Consider the following 24,530-nt stretch of genomic DNA (forward strand, 5'->3'; position numbering starts at 1 on the left):
GCGAGGCCCGCGGGACCCCTCCCGCCACCGCCGCCGCCTCCGCCTCGCCCGCCGCCCCCGGAGGAGCGGGCTGGCCGACCGCCGCCGCGCAGTCCCCCGGCCGCCCCCGAGGCCGCTCTGCCGCGGGCCCTGCCGCCCTGGGGCCGCGCCCCGCTCCCGCGCCTCGGGGGCTGAGCGGAGCAAACTTCGCGGACCGGCCGACGCCCGGCGGGGACCCCGCCGCGCCCCTGCGCGGCCGGGTGGGCGCGGGGCTCTCGGACCTTCGGGCATCCGGCTGCCCCGCCCGCTGCACCTGCTCGGCCCCCTCCCCGCCTGCTGGGGACTCCGGAGACGCCGCCACTTCGCAAACTTTTCCACCCCCCCTCGAGGGGGGGGGCGAGGAGGGCTGAAGGGGAAGGAGGTCCCGCGAGGCGCGCGCAGACCTGCGGGCTCCTAGCTGGGCGCCGCCGCCCGGGAGCGGGACCCGGAGGGGCGCGGGCCCAGGCGGCCGCCCTCCGGCCGCGCTCCGGCTCCCGCTCCCGCCCCTGCTTTTCCGGCGGGAGCGGGGGGCGGGGTGCGGAGGGCAGCGCGGCCCGCGCGGTGCCCAGCGGGGCCGCCGTGCATGGCCCTGCGCAGTGGGGCGGGCTGCTTCGGCCGGGTCTGGCGCAGGGTGTCGGGGTTCCCGGACGCCTGGCCCCGGCGCTCGAGCAGCCTCCTGTGCCTGTCCGCCTTCTCGCCCGAGCCCGGGCCCGCGCCGCCCCTGCCCCGCCAGCCGCCTCGCGGTGGCGGCGGCTGTGGCTGCCCCGGCGGAGGGGGGCCCCCCCAGCCTCCCCGCCCCCCGCCTCCCCGCTGCTGCTGCTGCTGCTGCTGCTGCTGCCGCCGCCGCTTACAACTTGGAGGCGGCGGCGGCGGCGGCGGAGGAGGCGGCGGCGGCCGCCGGGCGCTGCAGTGGGACGCGCGCGGCTGCGAGCCTGCGGGACATGCCCCCCGCGCCGGCTCCTTGCTGGCGGCCATGAAGAGGCAGAACGTGCGGACTCTGTCCCTCATCGTCTGCACCTTCACCTACCTGCTGGTGGGCGCCGCCGTCTTCGACGCCCTCGAGTCGGACCACGAGATGCGCGAGGAGGAGAAACTCAAAGCCGAGGAGATCCGGATCAAGGGGAAGTACAACATCAGCGCCGAGGACTACCGGCAGCTGGAGCTGGTGATCCTGCAGTCGGAGCCGCACCGCGCCGGCGTCCAGTGGAAATTCGCCGGCTCCTTCTACTTTGCCATCACGGTCATCACCACTATAGGTAAGGGATGGGCGCGCCGCCGCCGGGCTCCCCGCGCCCCGGGAGGAGTCCGGGGAGGCGGCTGAGCGCGCGGCGCAGGGCTGGGTGCGGGGCGCCGAGGGTTAAACGCAGCCTGTAGCCTGGGGGCCCCTCCCGCCGCGCCCCCTCCTCTCTCCGGAGCCCCCGCCTCTCCTGCGCCTCCGAACCTCTCCCCTCGCGGACCCCACCCGGAGCTGCGCTCCGCGCCGGTGTCTGGACCGGGCGTGCGAGCCCCGAGCGAGCGTGCCGGAGCCTGGAGGGCGGAGGCGCCACTTTTGCGAAGAGAGTGGAGCGCTAAGAATAATCCCAGAGCAGACACCCACCCACCCACCGCCCCAGCGCGGGCTGGGCTGCGCGGGGTTCCAAGCCTTACACTTACTACCTCTCCGGGACTTGGAGAGGGCTGGCCTGGCTCCGCGGCACGGAGAGGGACTCGCGCGGAGGGGGACCCTCGCAAGGCTCGTCTTGTCTGAGCCCAGATTTCAGCTTTCCTTCCTCCTGGCTCCTCTTGGAATTCTGGAGCCTGGTCGTGCCAGGACCCCGGGGGTGGGGGGTGGGGGGGAGAGTTTGTTCTCTGGTGATTGGGGTGGGGGTGGCAGCCCCGTGAACCGCTCTGAGAGGGCAATGGAGGGCGGGAGGAGGGCAGAACCTGTCCACCCCCAGGCCGTGCTGGTGGGGAAGGCAAGTGTGCCTGCTGCCTGGAAACTGGGGAGGTTCAGCCCTGGTCTGGGGAGGGAGTCCGGTTGGTGCGCCCTGGGGACTCCTGTGGCTCCCTCTCCCCAGGGCGCTTCCACGGAGCAAAGCCTCTGAGAGGTGCCTAGGGCAGTGCCCCCACTGAGGTCAGGGGGTTTGGAGATCCTGCAGGTGTGACATTTTGAGACCCTTGGGAACTGGATCAGGTCACTTCGCCCCAGTGGATGTGGCAGTAGGGAGGGTGGCATCTCTGTGGTTTCTGTGGTTTGCAACTTGTCCTCCCCCCCCCCCCCCCCCCCGTGGCACCCTCCTTCTGCACGGACATCTCCGTGGACCTGTCAGGGCCACTGTGTTGGCTCCCGTGGCCTCTTTTCTGGGCCAGTCCAGTTCCCTGTGCCCCCTCGCTGTGAGATGAGGCCTCCTCCTGCTCACACTTCTCTCCTCCCTCCGCCCTGAGTCCTCTGGACCTCCTTCTCTAATTTTCCCCTTGCTATTTTTCTTTGTCTGGAAAGCTCTGCCTGCTGAAAAAGCAGGATTGCTCAGTACCATATGCAACAGGAAGCGCCAACACAGGACGGCCTGTCTCGGCTTCTTGGTGGAGAAGACTTTGTAGGGAGTCATCTTGTCTGAAATGTTTAATTCATTGGTGCAGGTTTTTATGTTTTTGGAAGGAAACCGCTCTTCTGTTGTCTATGTAACCAGCTCTGGGCCCACCGGCCCCACGCGCTTGGCACCCCCCCCACACCCCACCGCCAAAACGCAGAAAAGTCCTTCCTCCCCCACCTGTGCTTCCAGCCTCTGAAAGGGCCAGGCAGTCGTCGCCGTCATGCTTGTCTTCCAACTTGCAGCCCGAGGTGCGGTCGCAGTGTCTGGGTGCACGTGGTGGTGATCCTGGGGGTACAGGGTCCCACTGGCTGTGAGCCCGAGGGTGAGAAATATGCCTCCAGCACTGATGGCCCCGGGGGAGAGACCCATCCTTCCCTAAACATGCCTTTAGTGATCTAGCCCCAAAGCAGGTGACATCTGCGGGCACACCAGCCCCAGGACTGACATGAGCCCTGGAGACCCGTGGCTGGTCTCACGTGCTGAGCTACAACACTGAGGAGAGGATTGGAGGGAAAACCAAACCTCAAGATGCTCCCATTTACCTGAAAAAGGAAATAGGGAGACTGACAAGGTTCCCATCAGGGGGTGTTTATTAATCCTTATTGGTAGTTCCGGGCACGTGCTTCCAACACTCAAGGCTCCAAAGAGAAAAGTCAAGGAGCGTGTGGCCAGATGGAGGCCGTTAGTTCAGCGGGGGTGCACGGGTGGGACTTCTGTCGTCCAGGACCAGAGGGGCACCTGATGGCTGTGGATACTTCTCCCTCCCTTCCTTGAGTTTCCACCCGAGTTTCTGGAAAGAAAACTTGGAGTACATATGTAAGGACAAGGAAGAGAACACTGCCTTTACTTAGCTTCCCCGACCTGAGCTTGGAGCCCAGGGAGCTGGCTTGCAGCCCAAGTCTGGTCACCCTGGAGGACCCAGACAGGTCATTTCTCTTTTCCCAGTGCGGCGTCCGCACCTGTAGAAGGAGCCGGGGACAGTGCTCGCCGGCCAGGCTGAAGCTGAGGGCTGGTGGGCCCCTGGGCGCTTGCCACTGCCTGTAGGACGCCCTGCGCACAGTAGGTGTGAATCCACGCTCCCTTGCAGAGGCCAAGTGCGTGCCGGCTGCCTTAGGACAATGTTTAGCAGGAGAGCTCAGATTTACGGGAAACAAAGCACCTTTCTAGCTAATTCTGTTTGTTTTCTTCTTTTTTTTTTTTTTTTTGTTTTCTTCTTTTTTAATATAAATGCAAATTAAGGTCCTCCTAGGCCTAGAACAAAAACCAGCCCCAAGCCAGGCCCTCGAGGAGCTGTCTCCTATTGGACGGCGATATGAATGAGTCAGGTGAATCTTCACGGGTGTTCTTGTTTTTAATCTAACCTTGAGCGATTTCTCGAGCACGCTGCAACTTTGAGCCCCGTCAGTGAGGCAGGCGGGCTCTGGTGGCACTCGTGGTCCGTAAGTGAACTCCGCTTCTCGGGTGCAGTTATTAGCTCACTCTTGGAAATGGATTTTAAAAATGTATAATTAGCACTTTGCACTGGATCCGTGGCCGCACCTGCCGGCGAGGCTGGGAAGGGAGAGCACGCCAGCCCCCCGGCCGGCTGTCAGGCACCGTGGGCGGAGGGAGGGGGACACAGGTCCAGCGGGCCCAGAAAGGGCACGCTCAGCACAGCCGGCCGTGGCTTCCAGGCGCTGTTCCTCTGAACCTGTGGCTTCTGACGATTGTGGCATTTGAAGCCACCTGCGGGCTGTGGCCCCTGTTGAAGATGGGAGCACCCCCCGCCCCCCCCCCACACAACGCCATACCTTAATCTGCTTAGAAGGATGGTTGGAAGTCTGCCCCTAGGCGCAGGGCCTGGCTGGAATTCCTCTGCCCAGGGCCAAGTCCTAAAGGACCGCTCTGCCCCAGGGGCAAACCAGTAACCTTCCTAGAGGAGGTGCCCTGGGCCCCAGCTGCCCCAAGGCCGGCACTCCTCTGACTGCAGAAAGGATCTCCGTGATGCGTCTGTGTTGACTCTAACATCTGTGACCTCAGTTGTCAGCCCCTTTAGGACCATGAACGATGGAGAAGCCCCACTTAAATTCACATCCCATCTGCAGGGCCCGGAGGACCAAGGACACTGGTCTGAGTAGTGGGGGGATGGAGGTGGGGAAGGAGATGGGGGTTTTTGGTTTTGGCTACAGTTTGGAGGAGCAGTGTCTCTCCGGGCCCTTGGGGAGCATCCAAAGCTGGGCCGGTGGCCCTGGGGAGCTGGGGTGACCGGCTCAGGAGGCAGGGTCTGCTGGCTGGGGGTGGGGCAGACTCTGGGAATCAGTTCTGGGGCTCCAGTAGGTTCCTTGCTTAAGGTCCCCTGCCTGCAGGAAGTGGGAGCCCAGAGGGGCATCTCCAGATTCTCACTGGCACGTGGGACCTGAACAGGGCTTCCCCGTGGTGGAGAGCAGGTTCCGGTGTTTTCTGGCACTCCTGGGTGTAGTTTCCAATGCAGAGTTTATGCTCTCGCTGTGCGCCTGCCCCTGCCTTGTCTGCGTTACCTCTGAGACTCTGGGGACAGGCTAGATGACAAGATAAGGCCTGGCCTTGAAGCAGGAGGGGAGCTGGAAACCCAGACTGCTGGTTGTGCTCCAGCATGAGGAGTAGGGACAGCGGAACCCAGTTAACCCGTCTGCGCCCTGGGTGCGGGATGCCCAGCGGGAGTGCTCCCCCTGGGGAGGGCCCTTTGCGTCCTCCTGGCAGGTCCTCACCCTCCAGGGAAGCTTGGCCTTCCCCTCTGCCACCTGCTGCCTCCCTGAGCTGCGCCCCTGCTCCTGCGCCTCCCCCTCTGTCAGCACGGGGAGGGGGACCCCAGGAGAACTGTGTCTGGGCCCCCATGCCCCCCGCGCCTGCAGGCCCGGCCCAAGGAGGGCATCCAGCGAGGGAATGCAAAGTAGACTCAGGCCCTGAGGGCCAGAGCAGGCCGGTGCCGTAGGGAGCAGCGTACATACGCATGCGCTCGCCTCCCCTACCAGCCTGCTGGGACCATTGCCCCACTTGCTGGATGAGAAAACTGAGGTGCAGATTCAGCAGCACAGGGAGGCAGAGGGCCGTGAACTCCGTGATGCCCTTTGGGCTCCCACCGTGGCGCTGTCCCAGGAGCCCCGGATGGGCCTGTGGAACATTCCATCTTCACCTTTCTGCCTCTCCTTGTCACTGCACCGCTCAGGGGATCTGCGGGGCGAGACCCCGGTGAGGGGCCTGCTCTGGCACACGGGGGGCCTGGACCTGAGGGGTGGCACTCCCTTGTCCTTTCCTGTGTGGCCACCGTCCGTGGGCAGGAGCCCTGCGAGGCTGTGGCTCCTCCTCCTCCTCCCCCAGGCCCTGCCTGGACCCGGCCTCGCTCGAGGTGGCACTGGCCCTCCAGTAAACACTGCCTATTTATAGTCGTGGCGGAGGCAGAGACCTGAGGTCCCTTCTGACTCCGGGGGACATGAAAGAGACGGCGGAAGTGTATGTAGGCTCCTAGGGAGTGCTCTGAGCAGGGAAGGTGTCAGAGGAGACCCAGGGCTCCAGCTCTCGCTGCCAGTACCTGCTCTTCCCGGGGTCATCTCCCCAGCTCGTCCAGGGGGTCAGAGCAGCAGCAGGAGGGGAAGCAGGACTCAAGGTGCAGCTCTCCTCCCCAGGCCCCTGTGCTCACACCTCCCGCCATCTCTCACTCCCTGGGTCCTCCAGGCACCTGCTTGTCCATGCTCTGTGCACCCTCGCGTGCGTACCACCGTCCTTCCGGACACTCACCCGCTCACTCATTCCCTCATTTACTGCTCCGAGCCTCCCTGCGTCCTCCGTTCCCGGCCTGCTCATTCCTGCGTCACGCGGGTTTGCCCCTCTCCCTCTCCGGTCTGGGCGGGGGGAGGAGGCATGTGGCCGTGAGTGTGCACAGGGCCCCCACCGGCATCTCCATCAGTGTGAGAGCCTTGACGCTGGGATCTCCAGGGCCTGCCGGCCCCATGTCCCTCCTCAGAAGCTCTCAGACAATCCCAGGCACTTTCGATTTTTAAAAATGTTTATCGAGGGGCATCTGGGTGGCTCAGTGGGTTAAGCATGCGACTCTTGATTTCGGCTCAGGTTATGATCTCGGGGTCATCAGGGTGAGCCCCAGGTCGGGCTCTGTGCTCAGGGGGGAGTCTGCTTGGGACCCTCCCTTGCCCTCTACCTTGGCCCCTGCACACGCACTCCCCCCCTTTCAAACAAATAAATGAAAACCTTTAAAAAATATTTATTAAATTATAATGTTTGCACAGAAAAGTACACTTAAATGACAAGTGTATTGCTCAGTAATTCTTTTTTAATTTTTTTTTTTTTAAATTTCAGGGTAGAATCTAGTGATTCATCAGATGCATATAAGGCCCAGAGCTCATTTCATCACGTGCCCTCCTTCTCACCCATCCCCAGGTCTCCCTGTCTCCCCATCCTCCGTCCCCTCCAGCAACCCTCGTTTGTTCCCCAACTCTAGCGTCTCTTACGGTTTGCCTCCCTGTTTTTGTTTTTATTCCCTCCCTTCCCCATGTTCATCTGTTTTGTTTCTTAAATTTCACATATGAGTGAAATCATGTGCTGTGTGCCTTTTTCTGATTGACTTATTTCGCTTAACGTCCTACCCTCTAGTCCCATCCACGTGGGTGCCAATGACAAGGTTTCATGCTTTTTGCTGGCTGAGTAATATTCCGTTATACATGTATGGGGACATATATGGCGATCTTGTTTCTCCATTCCTCTGTCGATGGACATCTGGGCTCTGTGCACAGTTTGGCTGTTGTGGACATTGCTGCTCTAAATATTGGGACACAAGTGACTCTTTGAATCAGTATTTTCGTATCCTTTAGATAAATACCTTGGTTGTAGGGTAACTCCATTTAACTCCATACTGTTTTCCAGAGGGGCCGCACCAGCTGGCATTCCCACCAGCAGTGCCGGAGGTTCCCCTTTCTCCGCATCCTCGCCGGCATCTGTCGTTCCTGATTTGTTCGTTTCAGCTGACCTGACTGGTGTGAGGTGGGGTCTCACTGTGGTTCTGATCTGTGTTTCCCTGATGCTGAGTGCGATGTATTGCTCAGTAATTCTTACAGACAAACCATGTCCTTGTCACCAGCACTCAGATCAAGACATAGGATTAGTAACAGCCCAGAACCTCCCTTGCCAGTCAGCTTCTTTTTGAATGTCTCTAGTGACAAGGAGCTCATTACCTCGCATGTAAGGCAGTGGTGTGTGTGTAGATGAATGACGAGGTTATTGTGTGCGGTTCTGATGTGGTGGGGCACCATGTGGGGAAGGGGTGTGTGTCTGTCAGGGGCGTGTTCTTTCAAAGGGGTGACCAGTTTCTATGATGGTCACGTGAAGAGGGGTGAGAAAATCTGCATTCAGATACTGGAAGTTGGGAGGCCAGGCCCAAAAGAGGAGAGGGAACTCAGCCCATGCATGTGGAGGTGCAGGTGAATGTGGGAGGGTGTGTTGGGGTAGTCCAGGGTAGGACGGGCACAGGGAGCCTGGAGAGACAGACCACCCGCCCCAGGGACCTGCTCCTCTGAGCTAGAGCACACGCAGCCCTGCCCTCTGTTTCCACCAGCCTTGCCAGAGCCCCAGGAATTTGGGGGCGAGGGCACCGGGTGGGCTGGGCTGATAACGGAGGGGCGGTCCGCACTGTTGAGAGAGTCGCATGGGCAGCGGAATTTTGGGACATGAGTGTTCAGATGAGGGTCCCCTCTACCCAGGGGACGTCCTCCTCCATGCCAGCTTTGGGGGCCGGGGGCTTGGTGTTCATTTCATCAAGGGATTTTGCTCGAAGACCCTTTTTCCTGCCTGTCCCAACCCTGGGATCTCTGCCTGTAGAAGGTTCTCCCTTTCCAGCTAAGAGCACCCAACCCGTAAGCTTACAGGTCTCCAAAGGAAGGGGTGATCAAAGCTTGGTCTGCCTTCTGTCCCTAACCGACTTCAGGGACTCGGAGGTCGTCCTAAGCCCCTGAGTTTCTCCCAGTCACCCCTCCATAAGCCTGGTCCTTCTCCTCTGAGCCATTTGGGTCTGTGTGTGTGCTCTCCAGGTCTGGTTGGACCGCCAGGGAGAGCAGACCATCCCCCCTGCCATTGTCAAGGTCGAGGTACTTCTTTTCATGCCCCCGGTAGGCGTGCTCACGGTCGCCTTCCTGGGCAGCCCCTCCCTGGGCTGACAGGCCCGGAGCTTCTAGTTCGTGCAGACTTCTTCTCTGTCCTCCTCAGCGGCAGGTTCTCCGTCCTTGCGCTGGTGTGAACCCCGGTACAGTCTCTGATGTCGATCTCTGAACAAAAAAGTAGAATCCTGCGCTGCGGACCCAGAGAAGAGGGGATGGTTGGTAGGAGAGTGGGCGGTGGTGGGGAGAGAGAAGAAAATTCTGGAGTGAGCCCGAGAGTGTTGGCCCCGCCGGGCAGCACGTGGTGAGCAGCTGTCGGCGCCGAGCGTTCCCTGGACAGTCTTTCCAGGCTGGGGGCCGCTGCCCCTCCCCTGTTCTTGCCTGGGTTTTCAGGGGTCAGCTGGACCTCCAGCAGTGAGGAGACCTGCCCTGGGGGATAGCCACTTGCACGGCCCAGCCCTGAACTGTCCTCGCCCTCGTCGTGTGCCCGGCCCTGTGAGGAGCCAGCGGGGGGCCCTGGTGAAGGGTGGGGTCAGACTAGAGGAGGGGGCAGTGTGACCAGGGGCGGTGGTGGAGGTGGGGACACCTTTGGTGTGGCAGGAGGGATGCTGGGCCTGGCATTCTGAGGCTGGGGGAGGCAGGTCTGTGCCGCACCTGTGGCCGCGGTCTCCCCGTCCAGGTGACCCCGTGTGCCTCCTGGGACTGAGCCCAGAGGGGCTCGGGGAACAGGCAGATCCTGGGGTCCTGTGGCCCCAGTCCTGCTCATGTCCAGTAGGCCTCAGCTCCCTCCTCTGTGAAGCGGAACCACAGAACTTGGCGTGTGTTGCTGTGAATACAAGCACACACCTGGGAAAGGCCTCCTGACCCGCACCTGGGGCTTTGGGTCCTTAGGATGACATTTAGGTGGATGCCAAGCTGTCGTGTGCACGAAGCGGGGAAGTTGTCAGGTGCGGCCCACCACGCCCCTGGGGACATCTGTCTCCGGCATGGCCCGTGACGCTGGCCCTCACGAGGGGTCTTGCCAGCTGCGGAAGGAGGCTCTTAGCGTGGGGGGCCAGGCTTGTGGGCTTTCGGGGCCACAGTGTGCAAGCCCAGCGGTTCAATCCCCAGCCTGTCCGTGTTGAGAAAATGTGGCTTCCTGGGGTGTCTCCCGCCATGACCGCCTTTGGGAAAGCCCATGGCTCCCGTCTTCCCCTGTGGGTAGCCTGTCCCCTCTCGGGTCTGAGCCCGGTCCTCAGGCCAGAGCCCCTTCCAGTCCTCCAGTTCCTGCCATGTCTGCCCAGGCCAGAGCTCTCGCCTGCTTCCCGCTCGCCAGCTGTGCCTTGCCCTCCCCCGGCTGTCCTTGCCCGGCTTGGACAGAGGACTTGTCGCTCTGCCCCCAGCCCACTGCCGTCCTGGGACACCTCGCCGTCCCGGGACACCTCACTCACGGTGCCCTAGTTTTGTGTCTGTGCCAAAGCATTCCGGGTAGACTCCTGAGCCCCCAGGGTGGGACTGGGCTCGGGGTCCCCAGAAGGTGTTCGGGGCAGGCCTGCTAGACCCTGAGCCATACCCCTGGCCCCTGACGGCAGGACGACTTAGGGCTGAGTGGCTCAGGGCGCCATCTTCCCACTCGGTTATGTGCCTGGGGGCCCCTGGGCAGGTGCAGGTCGGAGGCGGCCTCAGCCTTTCGAACTCGAGCTCTTGGTTTTAATGGAAGACAGCATGTTAGGGGCCTGTCTTGCCACATGGGGAGTGTCCCACTCCTCAGGCTTCGATGTGTGATGTCAGTCCCCAGCACCACCACTAGTGACAGACCCACGTGAGAAAACTGGGCGCCCGGTTGGAAGAGACAACAGTCTACGAAATGGCCTTTGGCTGTCCCTGGGACCCTGCCTGGGCTCTCCCCTCCACGCAGCCTGGCATGGTGCTCTCAAGGCGCTGAGACTGTCCTCGTGTCTGTCCCCTGCACACCAGTCAGAAGGTGACAGTGAGTGCTTGGGCTGTGCTGGCTCTGTGCACCTGAAAGCCACTTGATCCTCAAAAGGGTTGGTTGGTGGACTGTCCGATGGAATGTCGGGAACAAGACGTCGTGTCAGGGCCCTGGAATGAGCGTGTGGAACCAGTGGTGGTGGGGTCTTTGGATCCTGTTGACCATTTGTCAGAGGTGTGGAGTGTAGGCATGTATCTGGGGTGCTGTGAGTTCCAACGGTGGGTGAGGCCTGCCGGGGAGGAGGGCAGAACCTGGGGGCCAGCAGCCAGCGGGGGAGCCGTCCACATGGAGGTGGTGGCTGCAGCCCTGCCGTCGTTGTGCCCTGGGCCCTCCTCTGGGGGCCCCTGTGTTTGTGCACCTGTCCCTCCTGCTGCCCGGCCACATCTTCGAGCCCAGGAGGAGCCGGGTGAGGTGACTCTGCCGGTCACTCTCGGAGCTCCCGTCAGGCACTGCTCTGGCTGTGTCCCTCCCTCTGTGGGCCAGAGACTGTGTCTTCTTGGGGCCCACAACGAGGATGCTGGCGTGAGCGCAGCAGAGGGCACGGAGCTGTGCGGAGGGCCCAGCTCCGGCCAGTCGGGCACTGGGTTCTGACCCCCACCCCCCAGGTGACTTTGGGCGAAGGCGGCCTTCACCCCGCCCACTGCCCACTTTGGGGCTGGGTACTTCTTGGCAGTCGGGGCTCCCGTGGACTGTCAGATGTTCGGCCGCATCCCTGCCTCCGCTGGCTCGCTCCCGGTGACACCCTCAGCCAGCTGTGAAGACAGCGTTGTCTCCGACATGGCCGCATGGCCCCCCCCGGGGACTTCTCTTCACTGAGCCGCTTCTGTGGGATTGGAGGAGAAGCTGCCTCCCGCCGATCGTGGAGGGTGGGGGCCGAGGGGCGTGTGTGCGAGTGTGTCTGCGTGTCTGTGTGTGCATGTGTGCGTGCGTGTGTGCGCGTGTACAATCGCGTGAACTGTGTGTCTCATTCACATGTGTGCGCCGGAAAGGGAGCTCCTTCCCTCGGCTCAGAGGAGGACACGCAGGAGAGGCCAGTCCAGTTGTGGGGTTTCTCAAGGGAACGTGACTGGCAGGGAGAGCTCTGGTGGGGCTGAGGTGAGCTGGCTCATGTGGGGTGGGGGGAGCCACTCGGGGACTGCGGTGAGTGTCACTCGGGTAGGGGTGAGTCACTCAAGTGGTACTGGGGTGAGTCACTCAGGGGGATTGGGGGGAGTCACTCAGGTAGAGTTTGGGGAAGTTAGGTGGGATGGGGTGAGTCATTTGGGGGTAGGGGTGAGTCACTCAGATGGAATTGGGGGGGAGTCACGCAGGTGTCGGGAGCACCCCTGGTGGACCCCTGGCTCCCACCCCTCAAGCGGAAGCAGAAGGCAGCATTGTGGTGGGGGACCGTGGCCCTCGTTGCAACTGGGGTATATGGCCCTGGGTCTGTCTGGAGACAGCTCTGGACTCCGTGGCTTGCCGGGTGGTCTTGGGACTTTATGTCTCCTAGAGTCGGTGTAAAAATTGTGCTGCTGACGTGGGCCGTCCTGGGCTTTGGGCCACATGTCTTGTATGGGGCCCAGGAGGGGACCGGGCTCCAGGATGCTGTGGGGGGCTGGGGAGATGTTACTGCAGGGTCTGGTTGTTATGACGGGGCTCCCAGCGAGGGTGCCGTTTCTGGAAGCTTACAGACTGTGTGCCCTGAGTACTGAGGAGCCCTGGCAGTGGTCAGAACGGGTCTCTCATGGATTAGGGACAGTGTGTAGGCCAGAGGGACACAGACCGTGGCAGAGTGGATGCTGGTGTAGGTTGATTCACAGAAAAGCTCCCACGTCACTGAACACTAGTAAGCAATGGCAGAACATATTTTATAAAGAGTGGGGGAAGGCCCCAGAACTCCCCTCTGGGTCTGTGGTCATGTACAAAATGGCTTTAGTGTTTCATGTTCACATGCTCGTTGTTGCCCACACGTGCCCACTGTTTTGTTCACTTTATCAGAATGAATGTGTTAGAGATTGTGTTCAGCTTCTTGCAGCAGAAAACCCAATTAATGGTACTTGACCGGACAACAGTCTCATCTTCCTCAGTTGAGGTGTCTGGGCCAGGTAGATGGGCTGGTAGGTGGCTCCGTGGTGTCCTCAGAGACTCCACCTCCTACTGACGTTCTGCTCAGCCACCTCAACTTGGCTTTTGTGCTCAGGCCAGTGCCTCATGGTTCCAAGATGGCTGCGTCACCACCAGCATCACCTCCAGCATCCTCCTGGGAGCGAGAAGCCAAAGAACAAATGAGAAAGGCATGTACCATGTGGGCTTTCTCCTATCTAAAGAGCTTTCCTGGATGGCCCACCCAAGGTTTCTGCTCACACCTCATTGGCCAAGACTGTGTCTCATGACCAATCTTAGCTACAGGGGAGTCTGGAAAACGGGGCATGTTGTTCTCAAACCTCACTAGGGTTCTGATGGTGAGGAAGGAGTGGAGGGAGGTGCTGGTGGGCACCCACGGTCTCTGTCGGGGATGCCTCATGGTTCCGAGCCCTTTCCTTCCTAAGTTTATGTCCAGCTTTGCCTTGTGTTTCTGCTGTCTTAAGGGAGATTTATTTTTACAGTTCTGCATCCTCTGAAGGAATGTACTGTTGTCTCTTTACTCCCCTGTTTATAGCAATGGAATGTACCTTTTTTATTTTCATTTTTTTTTGGTTATAGGTAGTGCTTTCCTGAACATCTGTGTGTGCGCGCGTGCAGATTCTGCTGGGTTCTTACTTGAGGGTTTGGCGGTGGTGGGATCCCCAGGTCAGGGGGCACTTATGTTCTTACTGTTTTCGAAGGTTTTCTTAGTAGTCTCTGTGTAGCCTGGACCAGGTTGTACAGGGTTGGAAGGCTGGTGTCCACTGCTGGGAAAATCCGCCCTCGTCCCAGACATGGCAGGCCCCAGGACATCCATGGGTGCATTCGTAGATCTGGAACCTACAACCTTGTGAACACCATGGAACAAGGCAGGAGCAGACGCGTCCCTGGACTATGGTCTGGCCTGGGGACAGGAAGTTCTGCATGGTCAGGCTGGTCTGGCCTGTTGGCGTGGTCACTGGAACCCTGAGCAGAGGATCAGCCCCCGTGGGGAGGAGTGCCTTCTGTGATTGATTAGTCATGCCTGCTGTGGGGATAGAATAGACCACAGTAGCATGCTTGGTACATCCTGGCCCGTCCTGGCCCAGTGAAAGGGAGGACTTCAGAGATGGAAGGCTTTCCCACTGCTGTGCCCAGAGTGCCGTCTGTCACTGTGGCTGGCTCTGTGGATGTTGCTTGTCACTGGGACGTCTGCTTTACAAGGCAGGTTCCCATCCTCTGCCATCTTCCATCCACATAACGACCCTGTGACATAGGTGGGGTTGAGTATTAACCCCGTTGTGCTGATGAGGGTCACAGAGATCCGGGGACTCACCCAAGGTGACACAGTGGAGTTGGGACTTGAACTCACGTTGTGGGCCCTGAAACCCTGCATTCTTGCTGTCTCACCCCTGCCTTCCCTCTGCTCCCAGATCGCGGGCTGCGGGCGGGAAAGTCAGCCTCGATGATTGTCGTCTGACGCGAGGACTCAGAGGCCATCTGGTCCCGCCCTTTTCAGCTGGGATGAGGCCATGGCTGAACCTTCTAGTGACAGGGAGCTCACCACTTCCCTAAATTAGTAGGGAAAGGCAGATGTGACGTCAACGTTCAAACAAACAAGAGGCCCAAGATCTCCCATCTGCTCGTTCTGGTTGTGCCGACCAGAGCTTCCCAGGGCAAGTTTAACCTCTCTTCTCTTGTCTCAACAATCGTGACCAGTTGTGGGGTGTCTGGAGGGTTCTGGTTCCTTACAGACACCATCTCAATGAGTCCCGTCCTCTCAGCAACCTTATCAGATAGACACTTGCACGCATTCCCATTTTAAGCTGATGTGGAAGATCAGGGAGGTTAAGCAACGTGCCCGAGGTCACACGGCTCCACGGTGGTGGGGGCAGGGCTGAGACCCAGGCAGTCTGACCTCAGAGTCTGTGCTTGTAACAGTATTGTTTTATGCTGCTGCTGGCGACCTTCTGTATAAGTTAGCTAGTGACACGTAACAAATCACCCCCCACTGCGGGGGCTTGAAACAACAGCGATTCGTTACTGCTCACAGTCTGGCTCACTGGGTGCTCTTTGTCACTGCTGGCCTGCAGGCTGACTGGGACAGCTCTGTTCACCGCCGCTGTGCATTTTCCTCTTGCAGACGGCGGAGGCACACGGGGGCAGGGAAAGCAGGTGCGTCCTTCCTGCCACGCCCCCGCCGTGACGATCATTTCACCCACACGCCTTTGGCTGCAGCAAGTCACAGGAGTCCCAGGGCAGCTGGTGCACCTGCCCCTGAGGAGGCTGGGTTGGAGGGACCGTCTGCTTATCCTGCCAGCCGACCGTGAGCCCACCACACCCCTGGCCAACCCCTCCCTGCTGTCTGAAATCAGCTTCCTGGTACGGTGGAGAGAGCATGGCTTAGGGTTCTAATCTGGGTTCGAATGGTGCCCAGGCCACAGCTCTAAGCTGACGTGCTCTTTTCTCATCTGTCAGGTAGATGGCATACCGTCTCTCTCTGCGGGCAGCTCGGCTGTCGTGACAAAGCACCATGCACTGGGGGCTGATGCAACAGAAACTTGATGTCTCCCAGCTCTGGAGTGCAGAGGTCAAGGTGTCTGCAGTGTTGGTTCCTTCTGAGGCCATTCTCCCTGGCATGTAGATGGTGTGTTCTCCCCGTGTCCTCCTGTGGTCGTCCCTCTGTGCGTGTCTGCGTCCTCCCCTCCTCCTCTTACAAGGACATCAGTCACTTTGGAGGGAGGCCCCACGTATGACCTCAGTTTACCTTGACGCCTTCTGTAAAGAGCCATCTCCAAATACAGTCACATTCTGACATCCTGGGCAGTAGGACTTCAGCATAGGAATTTGGGGGGATGCAGCCCAGCCCATCACCCACTTCTGGGCTGAACATTAAGTGATAAAAATGGAGATGGAAACACCTCATCCAGGGCCTGCCCCGGAGCAGTGGCTCAGCAGAGGTTGGTCTGTGCTGTGTCACGTGTAAGAGTAGGAGCCTGTCTCATTATGGTCATGGATTTGTGTGGCCTCAACATGTTAATTAGTCTGTTGTTACTCTCAAAAGTAGTGTGGAGCCAGGGCAGGCTGTGTCATCAGGAGACCTGATGCAAGCCCTGTGCCTGGTCCCAGCCTCAGTGTCCCCATGTGCAGACTCAGGGTGCTCCTGCCCCCTTCAGCATGTCTGGGGCTGGGATACGTGAAGCCTCCCGTGCTTCTCTTAAACTAGATTGTGATTGGATTTTTAAGCAGGTAACGTGCAGTACTTCTGTAATCCACACACACGCATGGTTGTGGTACGTTTTTGGTGTGATCGTCTTATGATGGTTCTCTATCAGAAACAAGTCCTTATCTTTTGGAGATAAACACTGAAACACTTAGAGATGGAATGCAGGGTCTGGGATTGGCTTCAAAAAAATCTGAATTGCAGGAGAAGTTGGGGTGCCTGGGTTTGGGTTGAACAGGATTGGCCATGAGCTAATTACGGAATCTCAGCTCTTTGTGCCTGGGAGTCTGTTACACTGTTTTCTTGCTTTAGTATATATTTGAAAATGTGCACAGTGAAAACTACAAACACTTGAACAGAACACAGGGTAGGAGTGGCGATGCCCGGTCAGGTCCAGCCCCTCGGCCCCGCTCCCGGGAGGTGGCGGCTGCCAGCGGCTTGCTGTGCAGAAGAGGATGCAACACGTCCTTGGCTCCCACGCCAGCCCTGGCCTGCCCACAAACTTTCTGTGGCCCATACATTGCCTGAAAATATTTGGAATTAGTTGCCGACAGGTATTGATCTTTTAAAAGAGCCAGCTGTTGTCTTTAGTTGTTACTTAGGTTGTCTGTCTTCCTCATTGTTGTGGCTGCATTGTGAAATACCTACTTGAGCTTCTTGAGGTAGGATTCTCTTTCCTCATCTTCAAGCACCGAGTATTACTAAGCTGTTTTTTTTTTTTTAAGTAAATGCATTAAAGGCTACACATGTTCCTCTTTGTGCTGCCATGGCTGTCTCCCATCGATCTGTTATGGGCACTTATTTGTAAAAAATTCACCAGAGAGCATATTTTTTTCTTTAATCCAAGAATTAGTTGAAGTGTGCTGTTTTAATATTGTGCACTTTGATGGACGCACATTTTTGTCAGCATAGCTATTACAGACGTGAGCTTTGTGGCCAGACTGCCTAACTGTTATACCTGCCGTGGCCATTTACTAGCTGTGTGACCTTGGGTGTGAAATGCAACCTCTCTGTGCCTTGGCTTTTGCCACCTGTAAAATGGGCATAGTAGTGGTAATGACCGTAGCTGCAGCCGTCAAGGTTGTCAGGATGTCGAAGTGAGCTGTTGTGGTCACACATTTAAAAGAGCTCATGGTCTTCGGACATCCACTATCTGGGGACGCATTTCTGATGTACAGCTTCTACATTTTAAAATTTATTGGACTTCTTCCTTGGAATAAAAGGATTACTTTTGGTAAAGTTCCATGGGTTTTGGAAAAGAACATCTAACTCCCCAGTATGCATACAGTTCTCCCTAAACCAAAAGAAAATCAGACTTGCTTATTATGTTATCCAGATCCTTTTCAGGGGTAGAAAACGAGCGAATGCTGGCTAAGTCAGCCTGTGTGCAGGTTGGGTGACGCACACAGAGGGTTTTAAACGATCACTATTTTGTGGCCCTTCATGCCCGGAGTGGCACCTGTGCTCCAGGCTGGTCCCCACGGCCCCACCCCCATCATGGTTCCACACAGTCCCCTTGAACCCTCGCTTCCATGGCCAGGCCCCACTGGCGTCCACCCTGTGCCCAGGTTTTTTTTTTTTTTTTTTTTAATTTATTTGACAGAGAGAGAGATCACAAGCAGAGAGAGAGAGAGAGAGAGAGAGAGGAGGAAGCAGGCTCCCTGCCTAGCAGAGAGCCTGATGTGGGACTCGATCCCAGAACCCTGAGATCAGGACCTGAGCTGAAGGCAGAGGCTTAACCCACTGAGCCACCCAGGCAGCCCCTGTGCCCAGGTTTATGGTTACTTGATTACCATCATTATGGAGGGCTCCGTAATTGTGGAGGGATGTCTGTCAGTGTCTCCTTCAGCACTTGGCCTTTGGGGTTTGCCCACGTCCCCTTGTGTTTCTGGAATTTTAGTTTCGTGGATTTCGAAGCTTAGACGTAGGAAGGTTCGTGTTTGCTGTTTCTTCTTGGTGGAGAAGCTTTACAAAGTAAGCTTTCTTTATCGTTTTTGATACTTCTTACTGTACGTTCTTCCTTATCCTGAGCTTATGTCCGTGCCTGATGGCTTTTATTAACATTTGTGACATAGATGTCCGTGTTTTTAGCTTCTACTTGATACTTTCTTTTCAGGAAGATTGAGGCATGGTTTATAACAAAAGGCGTAAAAATAAGGTATAAAGCAAGGTCAGAAATCTGGTGTGTGTGCATGAGATTCGTGCACAGTAACCCTCACCATGGCTCTCAGAGACGCTCGTACGTGTTTGGGGCTTCAGAGGAGAAGGACAGAAGGAGAGCCTGTTAGACACTGGACACAAAGTTGCAGAAGAGCGCGTTCTCGTGCCTTCCCTGAGGGCTGGCCCAGTGAGGCACTGGGGTCGGGAGCATCCAGAGGGGCCCTGCTGAGGTGCGGCCGGGCTGGAGGCCCCGGAGGGTGTGGAGTGCCCAGGGGTGTCTGGCTGGTCTGCCCAGCAAGCTGCTGTGCTGGTCCCCGGGCTCCACTTTCCGGGGCCGTGGGTGCCCAGGCTCCTTTGATTTCCCCCTCCGTCTTCCTTCTGTCATTTGTGGTCATGCTGGTGGCATCGTCTCTGTTCCAAGCGGTTGAAGAAGGATGGAACAACGGGCAGAGGGCCTGTGACCGCCGAGGTTGCTCTCTGAGCACGTTATCCTGGAGGACCCCGGCAACTTCTGCTTCTACTCATCGGCCAGTGTGGGTCTCGGGGCCACACGTGGACTGTAAGTGGGGTGAGGCCTCGTGCCCCATCTCACACCTGCTGCCAGGTCCCGGGGGAAGTGCAGCCTGGATCCCTGGGTGGAAGGGACCTCCTGGCCTCCTGTTCAGTGGCTCTGCAGATTCTTCGCCCACGCGCACCGTGGTGGGGCCAACCCTCTGCGCCCTCAGCCACGGCTGGTGGCTGCATGTCCTGATAGGGATAGGTGACCTGGTGCCTCCTGGTCAGCGGCAAGCCCGCAGGGCGATCTGCTGGCCCCCTGTGTGCTTTCTTCCCTGGTGTGGGAAGGGAGCCTGCCGTCTGGGTTGGTTCCGTTGGGTCTCCTGCTGCTGCAGACACGGGTCTCAGGGGCTTTATTTGGCATCACGGGGTTCCTCAAGAATCCCTTGCTGGGGGAATCAGCAGAGAAGATGGGGCTGAAATGGGAAACGCTTTTCACAGGGACCCCCCCCCACCCCGAGTGAGAAGGGCAGGGCTGTAGGGGTGAGCGGGAGGGAGCTGCCTGGTTTCCAGACACTGGCTCTCCGCCCTCTGCCGGGGGACTCGGTCACTGGCGGGACATCGTTCTCCGTGTCAGAAGCATTTCTTCCCAGGCCCAGGGGCAACCTTGCAAGGAGGGGGTGTTCAGGATGCCGGGACCGTTTTCTCTCCTTCCTTCCTGTCAGGGGGCTGTTGGCCACCAGCCAGGACCTTGCCGTCATGTGTTTTAGAAGAGCCCAGTCGGGGACCCCTGCCCCAGCCCCCGATGCCCCTGGCTGAAACCCACCCTCCCCCGCCACACCCGGGAGACCTGGCCATTCGAGGTGTTCTGGGTTTTTTCCTTAGGGTTTTGTTTTCCAGCCCAGCCTGGGTCCTTTCTGGGCACGGAGAGGAACCCTCTAATTTTTGGCTTCCTCTGGGGATGACCTAAGCATTTGTTGTTAAAGGGCTGGCTGGCGGGGGCCACCGGGCGTTACGCAACACGGCACTGAGAGCATGTTCCCCGCTGGCCTTCTCCCTGGGCGTGCGTTTCTGAGGCGGCTCAAGGCCTGTGCTGATGTGCATTGCCCTGGCCACCAGCCATCAAATCAGATCGAGTCACTCCCTTGCTGAAAAGCCAGTGATGGCTCCCAGCAGCCTACAGCAGGTGGCATGTCTTCTCAGGGCCCTCGAAGTCGGAGCTCTTGCCTGCTGCTCAGCCCTGTGCTGCGTGACCCCTGTGCCCTGCAGACCGAGTTACCGAGCACTAGCACCCCTTCCTCCGTGAAGCCCTCTCTGGCTGGTTAGGTGCCCTTCCTGTGTGTCCTGCAGCCCCAAGTCCCCCGCCCGCTCGACACCTGTCACCCTGTGTGCAGCTCAGCCCGTCCCGAGCCTGGAAGGGGTGTCTTCACCCCACTGTGGCCGAGGCACTTGTCCGCCAGCCTCTGGCCCCGAGCAGGCCCTCAGAAGATGTTTGTCGAATGCACATAGGCATGTAAATGGAACAGCTTCCACAGAAGCTATATTTGATTGTTCTAGAATATTCTCCACACCTTTCAGAAAAACAAATTCTTAAAAAACAACAGCTGAGTGGCAGGTGTTCGCATGGCGGGGTGGGTTGTTGGGGGGGGGCAGTCTCGCTTTCTGTGGGATCAGGGTTCTCCCTGTACCCCTTGGCCTCTCTGCTTACCCGGAGGTGCCTCTGACTTTGCTGCTTTTCCGCCAAATCCCCGGGGACCTGCAGGGCCTGGCATGGTGTCCGTGGGGCTGCCAGGAGCTTGGGAAGGGAGCCCTCTTCCCACCGGGGGCAGGGCCACTTTTCCAGTTGGTGCACACCCCGCTTGCCGACCTCCGGGCCGGGCCACCTGCTAGTGAGCTCAGTAGTGCTCCCCAGGGATGCTCCCGGCACAGGTCCTCACTCCCGACTCCAGGCCGGCGACCTCTCCACTCTGGGTGGTCAGTCCCCACCCCGTGAGCTGGGGCTGAGCCCCTGCCAACCTCGCTGGGTAAGATCCTGGACTCTCCCCCTTTCTGGCAGAGGGAGCGCCCAGCCTTCGCACTGCTGTGCCGTCCCCAGCCCTGGGGCCATGGCCAGCCTCCTCTAGCAGGCAGCCCCTGTCCCAGCTCCCAACACCCCCCAGCGGCTCCGTGCAGTCTGCATGGTCAAGAGCAGACTTCTGAGATGTGCAGACTCCCTCTGTGCTGTCCGCCTCTCGCCTTCACCCTGAGCTGGGTCCTTCAGGCAGATCTGTGCTCCTGCCTCCCACCTCTGCGCGGGTTGGTCCCTCTGCCTGGCATCTTGGCAGGCCACTGCGCCGGTCCTTCTGCTTGGTACGCCCATGTGGAGCGGCCCGTTCGAGGGGGAGCGTGTCCCGGGGTCAGAGCCGCTGCGGGCACACATTCTGCTGGGGGTACGTCCGGCCCGGCCCACCTCTCTCCAGCTGGGAAACCTCGCCCGGTCTGCACAGCACGGTGTCCGCTGGTGGGCTGGGTACAGCAGACTCGGCGAGGGTTCGGGGCCTGGCACCCAGCGTGTGGTGAACGAAGGTGCGTGAAGACACGAGGAGGCCGTGTGACGTGCAGGTGTGAGGCGTGTGTCCGGGGACGCACTTGTCGGAGGGTCTGCAGGTGTGGGATGGGCGGAGGAAGGGGGAGCCGGCGATGGGGCTGAGTTCTGATTGGGCTCGGGTGTGCCCTGAGTCCTAGTGAAGGCAGGGGTGAGGCTGGGGGAGCCCTGGGCTGGACCTCAGCTCTGGAGCCAGAGAGTGAGACCGGCGGGCTCTGCCATCCTCCACAGGGTGGCCACAGATGCGGCAGGGAACCCGTGTCCTCGCTGTGTCTGCTGTGGCCTGGGGCTCGCCGGAGTCGCAGCCTCAGAGGGCTGGCGGGGGTGCCTAGAGGGAGCACGGGTGGCGGGGCTGGCACACGGTGGCGCTCCCTTCTCCTAGGACATGTCCTCCCTCCGTAACCCACAGCGGCTCGGATGTGGGGCAGCTTGTCCTTGAGGGGGAGCCCTGGCTGCGGGGGAGAGGTGGTGTGGGGCCTGGTGGGGAGGTGGGGACAGTGGCAGGGGCCACATCCTTCAGCCCTCCTTCCAGGGAGCACACATGAAGGCTTTGCAGGGTGGTGGCTGTGGAGAGGGAGGAAGGTGGGCCTGGGAGACTGAAGTCACAGGGGCAGCACGGCCTTGGCCTCGTCCCGCTCACCTCCCACCCCACCTCCCGCCCTGGGCTATCCCTGAAGTGGCCCCAGGTGGGTGCTTGCCAGCCTCGGCCCCTCTGGAGGTGTGCAGGACCCAGCTGGCCTCAGGAGCGGCCCCCTGCTCCTTCTGGGGAGTGGCTCTCACTGTGATGCCTCAGGGGGAGTGAGACGGAGGATTGGGGTAGGGGAGCCGGCCTCTGTGGCCCCGGTGAAGGCTCCTTCCTGGAGCTGGGTCCTTCCCTGCCCCCTGTGCACCCCCCCACCCCGCCCCAAGGACCAGGCCTGGAACTTCCGGTCTCTCCACTTCTGCTGCTGCTGCCGGCCAAGGCCGAGCCAGGAGCCCACACTTGGCTCGCTCTGGGCGGAGGCTGTGCCAGCAGGAAGAGAAGGTGCCAGCACCGACTGGCCGCAGGGACAACTCCACAAGTCCCCACAGGCACAGGGTGGGGCCAGGTGGCTCAGGGGAGGGGACCCGGGAACGTTGGGCTTCCAGACCACCATGGCGTGATGATGGCATGCGGCCTGGCCCACGGGCCTTGCTCGCCGCACCTGGGACACGGGGCGGGGTACAAGTTGAGAAAGAGCCCCCGGCTAAGGGCAGGCTGCAGGGTCAGAACAGAGGTGGGGCCCCGGTCGTGGGCCGTCGTCCTGGTCCTGGCTTCCTTCTCGTCCCTATGCCCTCACTCAGTGCCCATGACACGGAATAGGGCTTCTTCTTCTTTTTTTTTTTTTAAAGATTTATTTATTTATTTATTTTTTATTTATTTGACAGAGAGAGAGATCACAAGTAGGCAGAGAGGCAGGCAGAGAGAGAGAGAGAGGGAAGCAGGCTCCCCGCTGAGCAGACAGCCCGATGCCGGGCTCGATCCCAGGACCCTGAGATCATGACCTGAGCCGAAGGCAGAGGCTCAACCCACTGAGCCACCCAGGTGCCCCAGGAGTAGGGCTTCTTAAGTGCCTGTTTATTCATGAGCAGATCCACATGCTGTCCTGCTCTGTCCCCTGCCGTGCCGCTGCTCCCCTTCCATGCCTTTGTTCTCACAGGCTGTGTGGCCTTGAGTGAGCTCATTGACCTCTCTGAGCAGCATGTCCTCTGGAAAGTGGGACCCCCAGGGTGGCATGCGGTAGGGTCTCAGGGACAGCTGCTGCTCTGAGCTCGCCCCTCAGGGTCCCCCGGGATGTCCACACCCAGACCCAATGTTCTGGATTGACGGTTCACTACCTGCGTCAGTAAAGATGATGTTGATGTGAGAAAAATCTGACCCCGGTGGGTCTAACAGTTTGGGATTTTTCCCAGAAGGATAACTTAGGGTGTCAGCAGACCTAGCTAGGACAGGTTCTTGGGCGGTCATCAGGGTCCCAGCCCCTCTGCCTTCTCTGCCCCCATCTTTAGTGAGCGGCTCTTTTTGGCCGTCCCTCACCCTGCCGCCAGGGATGGCCACGGTCACTGGCAAGATCAGGCTTCCGTGACCACCCCTGATATTTCTAGGTGGACCCGTGGCCATTCAAACAAAACTAGGGTTCCTGTAGTGAGGAAGAGGGGTGCGGTATCTGGGGGACGATCTACATGCAGCCCCTGAATCAGATGCTTATTACTCTGAAATGTGCTTTAAAACCAAACCTGCAAACCCAGCAGGGTGCTCTTCTGGGCCCTCGGTAGTGGTTGCCTGGTCTTGGCCACCACGTGGATGTCAGCACTGGGTGTCGCTGGCCTGGGGATGGACGGTGCAGCTTTTCAGCCCACATGAAGTCTGGGGAGAGAGGCCACTCGTTGTCATGTCTGAGAGCAAGGCCCTTGGTCTGAAAGTGGGAGCCTGTATGTTGGCAAGGGCCTGGCGATGGCCCAGCCTGGCCATGTGGGGCCAGGGGCCAGCTTGTCGGGCCCTGGCCAGCAGCCCCCAGCCCCCAGCCTCAGGCCCTCAAAGGGAGTGGAGTCTGCAGACGTCAGACCTGGCCACACAGCAGAACCAGGGACCTTGCCTCAGAACCTCAGCCCTGAGGACGGCCCAGGTGCGTGAGGACCCAGTTCCCAGGAGCCTCGTCCCAGCAGAGCCGGGACGTCCCTGCATCTGGCTGCAGACCTGGCAGCAAGAACAGAGAGGGTGGCCCCGAGCGGAGGTCTGGATGCTCTTTGAAGTGACCTGGAGAAGGGTGTTGTGAGAGCGCGGGTAAACACAGGGCAGTGGTCCCCGAGGGACAGTGACCTCGGTGCTCTTGGCCCACAGAGCAGGGTTGGTTCAACACCTGAACCTGAGGGTGAAGGGCTGTAGTACCAGGAAAGACCTCTCTGAGTCATCCTGGAGCCTTTTACCCTGAAGGGGGGGTGACCCATGCCATGGGTGGGATCTTGATTCCAGAGCTTCCTGGGCTTCCCCTGATCCCGAGGTGTTGGGAAGGCAGGTGGCGCTTCGGAGGCCAGCGGTGTGCAGGCGCGGGAGGCGTGGGGTGATCGGCGTGGGTCCTGGGGGGCTGGGCTGCCGGTCCTGCCCCCACCACAGAGGCTTGGGAGCCCCTGGTGTTCTCTTCTCCCTTGTGAAGGGGTCCAGCCCACTGTCACCTTCCAGAGTGCTTGGTCTTTCGAGAAATTATTCTCTCACTTGGCCTTGAGCTGCTTTTTGGGGTTTGCACAGAACAGCAGCCGTGGCAGCCCGGTGAAGAGCACGTCTTGA

The 24,530-nt window shown here is 59.5% G+C and overlaps 1 protein-coding gene across 1 annotated transcript in view; it reads left to right on the forward strand.

Annotated features, from left to right (window-relative positions):
- The first annotated feature begins 991 nt into the window (after positions 1–991).
- Positions 992–24,530, forward strand: part of LOC111146845 (potassium two pore domain channel subfamily K member 9) — a 74,258-nt gene continuing 50,719 nt past the window's right edge. The window contains exon 1 of the mRNA XM_022502551.1: positions 992–1,274. Within this exon, the coding sequence (XP_022358259.1) occupies positions 992–1,274 (283 nt within the window). The remainder of the gene's footprint in view (positions 1,275–24,530) is intronic.

The sequence above is a fragment of the Enhydra lutris genome, unplaced genomic scaffold (assembly GCF_002288905.1).
Source record: "Enhydra lutris kenyoni isolate GAN:26980312 unplaced genomic scaffold, ASM228890v2 scaffoldscaffold14, whole genome shotgun sequence".
NCBI lineage: Eukaryota > Metazoa > Chordata > Mammalia > Carnivora > Mustelidae > Enhydra > Enhydra lutris.